Source organism: Pygocentrus nattereri, chromosome 4, assembly GCF_015220715.1.
Source record: "Pygocentrus nattereri isolate fPygNat1 chromosome 4, fPygNat1.pri, whole genome shotgun sequence".
Classification (NCBI taxonomy): domain Eukaryota; kingdom Metazoa; phylum Chordata; class Actinopteri; order Characiformes; family Serrasalmidae; genus Pygocentrus; species Pygocentrus nattereri.
In genome coordinates this window covers 47,951,459-47,958,892 of record NC_051214.1, presented here as the reverse complement: position 1 = coordinate 47,958,892, position 7,434 = coordinate 47,951,459, and the positions used below count along the sequence as shown (strand labels likewise).

General features: G+C 42.4%; 1 protein-coding gene across 1 annotated transcript in view; it reads left to right on the top strand.

The window, feature by feature from the left end:
* The first annotated feature begins 2,101 nt into the window (after positions 1-2,101).
* Positions 2,102-7,434, top strand: part of LOC108426284 (serine/threonine-protein phosphatase PP1-beta catalytic subunit-like) — a 16,205-nt gene continuing 10,872 nt past the window's right edge. Inside the window, exons 1-2 of the mRNA XM_017695646.2 lie at positions 2,102-2,187; positions 7,400-7,434. The exon at positions 7,400-7,434 is cut by the window's right edge and continues 97 nt beyond it. Coding sequence (XP_017551135.1) covers positions 2,136-2,187; positions 7,400-7,434 — 87 coding nt within the window. The 5' untranslated portion in view covers positions 2,102-2,135. The remainder of the gene's footprint in view (positions 2,188-7,399) is intronic.

Sequence of the window (7,434 nt, the reverse complement as noted above, 5' to 3'; positions counted from 1 at the left end):
TTTTAACTTCCTAGATCGCTGGACCTCTTTGTTTTATTTGTAATTGCTTTATTTAAAATAAAATGGTCTTGTATGTTTAAAATGTGTGACAAGAGGCAATTATTAGGCTTATATGATAATTGTTTTCTAAGGGTCCAGAATAAGTGAGCTCAAAATAAGAATAAACCACGGAAAGATGATGTCAGTGTAGTCTCTGTTCTGTTTATACGTTCAGCAACAAAATAAGGGGATATTTTGCTTTTATTTTTCATTTTAGTGACTTTTAGTCATGTGTATGAAAAACCGATGAAGTATTAATTTAATGTGAAGCAACAATTTTGTCCCTTCTTTTTAGTTCCCATTGTAAAATGTTTTTGGCTGATTGTCTTATAATTCTATATTTTATGCTGATAATACACTTTGTTCTGAGAGATTTTGTCAGTGTCAATGAATATAAATAATACAGCCCCATTTGCAAAAAAGCTGGGGTGCTGTGCACAATGTAAATAAAAACAAAATGCAATGATGTGAAATCATGTAAACCCAATATTTAATTGAAAATAGTACAAAGACAGCATATCCAATGTTGAAACTGAGAAGTTTTTTGAAAAATGTTTGCCCATTTTAAATTTGATGCCAACAACATGTTCCAAAAAAGTTGGGACGGCGCAACAAAAGGCTGTTAAAGTTGTGTAAAGCTCAAAAGACACATGGTGGTTGATTGGCAACAGGTCAGTGTTTCAGAAGTAAAGGTGAGGAGGGGTTCACCACTCTGTGAAAGACTGCACAATCAAATAGTGCGAAAATGGCAAGGATGCAGTCTCACTCTCACCTGTTTCTAAAATACAGGGGTGTGGTTAAAATAAGGCTCCGCCTACTGACTAAAACTCTGGCTGTGTCCAAACCTGTGCCCTGTTCACTACTAATATTTTGGCGTTTCACCGTTTTGTAGTGGTGTCTGAAACATATTGCAGAAGATCCAGCGTACTCAAACAATCCCACAATGCACCGCAATAAGCAGTGTACAGCCAAGATAGGGAAAAGGGAATACCCATAATGCACTGTTTGGTGAATAGTCAAGCTTCATTATAATGCACAGGCCTCATACATATAAGGACATGTGGTACCACAACCACCCCCCCCCCCTCTCCACCCACAGTCACTCCCACCACACCCCCGCTGCCCACCTGTCCCACCCCTTTAAGTGATACTTTTTTAATCCCACAAACGGGGAAATTCCTCCTCTGCATTTAACCCATCCATGAAGTGAAACACCACATACACACTAGTGAATACACACACACACACACTAGGGTTGGGGGTTAGGTGTCTTGCTCAAGGACACCTCAGTCATGGACTGTCAGCTCTGGGGATCGAACCGGTGACCTTCCAGTCACAGGGCCAGTTCCCTGACCTCCATCCCTCATATCTCTTCCTTTTTATACTTTTTTACAGTATTTGAAAATGACAGCTGTGATGTGAACATTTCATGAAGAATGTACCAGTAGAAGTGGTCCAAAAGTGTTAATCAATTAATTTAGTCCATTTAATTAATTAGTCTATCTATCTATCTATCTATCTATCTATCTATCTAGATGACTGATAGATGTAAATATTTTAACCTCAACTAAAAGAAACAAAACTATACATTTAAAAAAATGGAAAAAAGTAGGTGTTAGGGTTTGGGACAGACACCTCCCAACAGTAGGTACCCCATAAATTATGATTTATATATATATATATATATATATATATATATATATATATATGTGTGTGTGTGTGTGTGTGTGTATATATATGCATATATATATATATATATATATATATATATATAGATGTGTGTATATATATATATATATATATATATATATATATATATATATATATATATATATATATATATATATAGGGTTTTTTTCATATATTTAGCTTTATGTTATATGTAGTAGTGTTTTGGGTTTAAACACATCGTAACAAAATCCCTGTTAATATCATTAATGTGTATATAGTGTATTTATAGTTTGAGCTGCACAGCTTACTTTAAAACGATGAATAATAATGAAACGCTGGGCGCTTGTGGTGGTGTTTCTATTTTGTGCGCCCGTCAGCGCCCCCTGTGTGCTGCATGCGGAAGCGCTGCTGTGGCTTTCAGCGAAATGGCGGAAGGAGAGCTGAATGTTGACAGTCTGATCTCCAGACTGCTGGAAGGTAGATAACTGCTTTTCTTTCTCTCTCTGGCTTTAATCTCAAATGTGCTACACGTCTGCAAAATGATTCAGAGCCAGTGATCAGTGTTGCTTTTTCTGGCTGCGCTTTTTTCCCTGTCAGTCTGCTGTAGCTAAGCTGCGGTTAGCCAGCGGCTCCAACCGAACTTCGCTGTGTTTCTGTGCTAAATGTCGGTTTTTATACAGACGATCGATTCTACCTTTAATTAGGAGCTATAAAAATTGAAGGCTGTGCTACGGAGGACACGTTTTGGACCACCACTCTGCTTAGATACGTTAGGAAGCTGAAGTTGGCTTCTTTTTCGAATTTTCCGTTCCACCTTAAATGGTGCAGCAGTTTCATTCTGGCGTCTGACGCACCACAATGTAACTGCTGCAGCATTTAAGGTGGAACGGACAGTTCGCAGAAGAAGCCAGCTTTTAGCCTCGTAGATGAGGTTTTAGTGCTCGTTTTTGGCCAAATGTGACCCAAATGAGCTCTAATGTCTATTGTTTGATGAATGGTCAGAAATGATTTAGGTTTTTTCGGTCCTCTGGCTGTGTGTGTGTGTGTGTGTGTGTGTGTGTGTGTGTGTGTGTGTGTGTGTGATGATGGGCTCCTGTCAGATGTTTTGGACTGAAACTGAAGGACTGGAGCCAAACCCACTCTAACAAAGCATCTCTAATGGACCACACACATGCCAATGGTCATTTTTGTGCTTCTTGTCCAGAGTGCTGGGCTGTCCAGCCAGCCGACTGACCTACTTTCTAGGGAATCAGGGTTGGGATGTAACAGAATAGTATTATTAAGTAAGTATTATAATATGTATCCAGAATATGAATGAAATATCTGTAGATATCTGTGTTCGGTGATGTTTGGTGAAAGCCGTATTCAGAGTAGAGTTACTTTATCATGAATCTTTATAATACCTACCGTCAAAATCAAGAAAAAGACCCGGCATCAGGGCTTGCTTATTAACTATTTTAAAATCAGTGCTTGGCGTATAGTAAACATGCTCGTTAGACAAATTCTAAAGAGGAACTTAATTCGACCAGCTTCTTTACACACCCTGAAGCTCCTGCTAAAGCCTGAGTAGACTGATAAATCAGGGCAGTGATCAGTTATTAATATCAGTGTTACTGAGCTCTGCTAAACCTCGCTCTCCTTTCATTCTGTGAGATGAGAGTCATGAGAGAGGAAAATGAAAGTTATGAATTTTTTTTATTAATTAAGAGACCCTTATTAGTCCCACAAACGGGGAAATTTAACCCATCCGTGAAGTGAAACGCCACATACACACTAGTGAATACACACACACTAGGGGGCAGTGAGCACACTTGCCCGGAGCAGTGGGCAGCCCAATCCACGGCGCCCGGGGAGCAATTGGGGGTTAGGCGTCTTGCTCAAGGACACCTCAGTCATGTGCTGTCGGCTCTGGGGATCAAACCGGCGACCTTCTGGTCACGAGGCTGGTTCCCTGACCTCCAGCCCACGACTGCCCATTTAAATGAAGTGATTTTTTTTTTTAAATATAAAATATTAACAGAAACCTGCCAACCAGTAACAGCGAGAACCGGCGAATTGGTAAGTTTAAAAAAAAAGGAAGGACTTGTACCTTTAGAAATATTTATTCTAGGGCCATTTTCCTGAATACCTAAGTCCGGACCCGGACCGTTTCTGGGCTCGCTTGGGGGAGGCGCTCATTATCACTGGTTTGCTTTCACTCTCAAGAATTCCATATTCGAGTCTCGGATCGATCGCCCCACTCCGTACGTCACTTTTTCTCGCATGTTTACAAAGTGGCACTAGCTGCATCCCTTCACTGCTTTTTGTTGTTTTCCTTGGATGCAGGCACTCAAGTGTTGAACTTTCCGGGTACGTGGCGTCTTGCCTTGCAGGAGCGCCTGCAAACGAGGCCCTGTTCTCATATGGGAAGGGAAGTGACCGGATATGTCGTAACAGTCACACTACAAAATGACGCTGGGAGTGGATAGCTTCCACATGGGCAGCTGGAAGTGGCCCCCGGACCACCGATTTCAGGAGGACCAGCCATCGGTCTTCCTGTGAAAATTCCCTACGTATATTTATGAATGTAACTTTTTATGCATTGTGCTGGAATGTGTTCCTGAATACATTCAGCACACTGTAGTCAGTTCTCATCCATCACTGCTTTTCCGAAGTCCTTTCCCCAACCCTGATCACTAAAGTGAATCGCTCTGCTTTATGGTTGTTTTGACCCAGTTAGCCTTCACGCTGTGCGCTGAGGCCAATGTATAAAAAGCAGAAGTACCCTGCTGCTGACCTTTCCAGCCTGCCTACAACACCTCCACTGCAACCCACATCAGAGCCTGCTGTCCAGAGATCTGTACGTTCCGGGGTCCGTAGTGCTGCGTAGTGCTTCCACAGTCTTCGGTGAAGGAAATGGTTCTATGTAGAGCCATGCACACTTGATTAGAGGGCTCTTTGCATCATGAAAGGGTTCTTTGGATTGATGGAGAACATTATAGAAAAATCATAAAAAAAAATAAAACGTTAAAACTTAGGTATTTTAATTACATGTCAATTTTCCATTCAATTTAAATATGCAAATCCAGTGTAAAATGGTCTTATTTGTTTCAGTTACATTTCAGCTGTGATCAAATTCCCTGGCTTAGAAGTTCTGTTCGCTCGCAACTGGACTACGGACTCTAGGAATGTTCTGCACGTACGCGTTAGCTTGAGAGGTCACCTGCAGTCACAAAAACCATAAACTGTTGATTTGAATATTAATGGAGTGCATCGTTATATACTGCGCTTCACAATAAATCACTCCCATTGTTTATTTAATCTTTAATCCTAGCTGCCGTATCACACTCGTTTGCTGCTGGCAATTAGGATACAAAGCGGTGGGTCCTAATGTCGGTGCACAATCCTGGGTTCATGACTATATCATGACCTATGGTGCTATGGGGCTTGCGTCATTCAGAGGCCTCAGCTTATGCTTGTGCGTCCATATGGTGAGTTGTAGCTCATAGTGTCTGTTGTTTAGGCTCCATGTTCCTGGACATGGTCATAAACGGCCTTGGGCGCCCTCGTCCACCTAAAGCTCCATTTCATCCAGTCCTCTCTCTCCGTTGTCGTGTCGCATGATCACGCGATGGTCGTGCCATTTGTGTGTATATAAACTCGGCTATTCTGATCAATAAACGGGAAAAGCCGTCTGAGTACAGACCCGAGTCTCCGTGGTCATTTGAGTCCCCCCCTCCCCCAGCCGGCTGGACTCTCAGAAGGACGGAGGGCTTCTGGCTAAGTTCACAGCTTTGGTATTGAGGTCGAGCCCTAGAACCTAAAACCATCATCAAACGGTTCTAACACAAAGTACATTTGGCTTCTACCGTCAGCTGCAGACTGGAGCGGGCGAGGGGGGGTGGGGGGGGTGGGGGGGTGGGGGGTGTTGCTCTTCTGTCCTACTTGGAATGCTCTCCGTCTCAGCCGTGATGCCCAGACACCTGCTACATGACTCATTTGATTTCTGCATTCATCATTTCATATTTTACTTTTGGACTGGTTGCTGCCAGATGGTTTGATGGGAAGAACTGCTAGTGCAAAGGTTCTGGCAGCAAGTTCTGGAACGAATGAACCTAATCTTTATCTGCTGTGGTGCCAGTCTGATTATTCTGGAAGTCTTGAGCCCGTTCAGTTGGACGTTATGCTTTCTGAGCTTTTCGCTGTACTCTTGGCGCAGCATGTCATCGTGGAATGTTCTGCCTGTTCAAGCGATTTCGGCTTTTGTGGTGCCACGAACAATAACGAGCCGTGTCATCTGTCCGACCACATGGGTAATATAAACATGAGCATATAGAGCCCCATGTGTCGAACCCAAGGCCTGTGGGCCAGATCAGGCCTGCGGCACAATGTTGTCTGGCCTGTAGTAATATTAATATAATAATTAATATATGATAATATGGCTGGGATGATTAGTCATTTTGAAAATTTGATGAATCAGGATGCTACTACTACTACTACTACTACTACTACTACTAATAATAATAATAATAATAATAAAGAACGGGGATGATGAGCAATTTTGAAAAATTGATAAATCAGGACATAATTAGCAGTTGAACATGCAAGGAGTCGAGGTCGTAAAGGTGGATGACTTCAAATATCTTGGGTCAACCATCCAGAGAAATGGACAGTGTAGAAAAGAGGTGAGGAAGAGGGTGCAGCCAGGATGGAGTGGGTGGAGACGGGTGTCAGGGCTGATGTGTGACAGAAGGATAGCAGCAAGAGTGAAAGGGAAGGTCTACAAGACAGCAGTGCGTCCTGCTATGATGTTTGGTTTGGAGACTGTGGCTCTGTCTAAAAGACAGGAGGCTGAGCTGAAGGTGGCGGAGATGAAGATGCTGAGATTTTCGTTGGGAGTGACGAGGATGGACAAGATTAGAAATGAGCAGATCAGAGGGACAGTGAAGGTGGAGCAGTTTGGAGATAAAGCCAGAGAGGCCAGGTTGAGATGGTTTGGACATGTGTTGAGGAGGAATAGTGGATATATTGGTCAAAGAATGTTGGAGATGGAGCTGCCGGGTAGAAGGAGAAGAGGTAGAGCTCAGAGAAGGTTTATAGATGTAGTGAAGGTGGACATGGAGATGGTTGGTGTGAAGGTAGAGGAGGCAGTGGATAGGGCAAGATGGAGGCAGATGATCCGCTGTGGCGACTCCTAAAGGGAGCAGCTGAAAGAAGAAGAAGAAGAAGAAGAAGACATAATTAGCAGTGATTATTTGCATTATTTAAAGTCAGAGGTATTTTACAGTAAAGTCCTGTATAGCTAGGAGTTTCCATATTTGCCAGAGGGAACGACAAAATTTTAAGAACTTTTCACGCAATCTTTTCTTTTTTTTTTTTTTTTTATTTTAAATACTTAAAGGCAAATTTTGAACATCTGTGCTCAGGTCTGGTTTCATGTCATGGCTTTTCTCCGTATTGCTGTTTCTAACTGTAACAAATTCCCAAATAACATCTGGTTTTCAATTGAATGCTCGTACCCAGCTCTGCGTTTCTGTTTAGTCCGAACAGCTGTGATGCTTTTACGAGAATCTTGTTATGCTCTTCTCACTGAAATGGAAAGTTCAGCCTGTTTCTAACTGTTGGACCCAGGTTGTAGTCTAAGGCCAACACCATGACTCCTCTTCTTTGTGTAACGCTGAAGAACTTTTTCTCTTTAACGCTGTTTCAGTGCGAGGATGCAAGCCGGGCAAGATCGTGCAGATG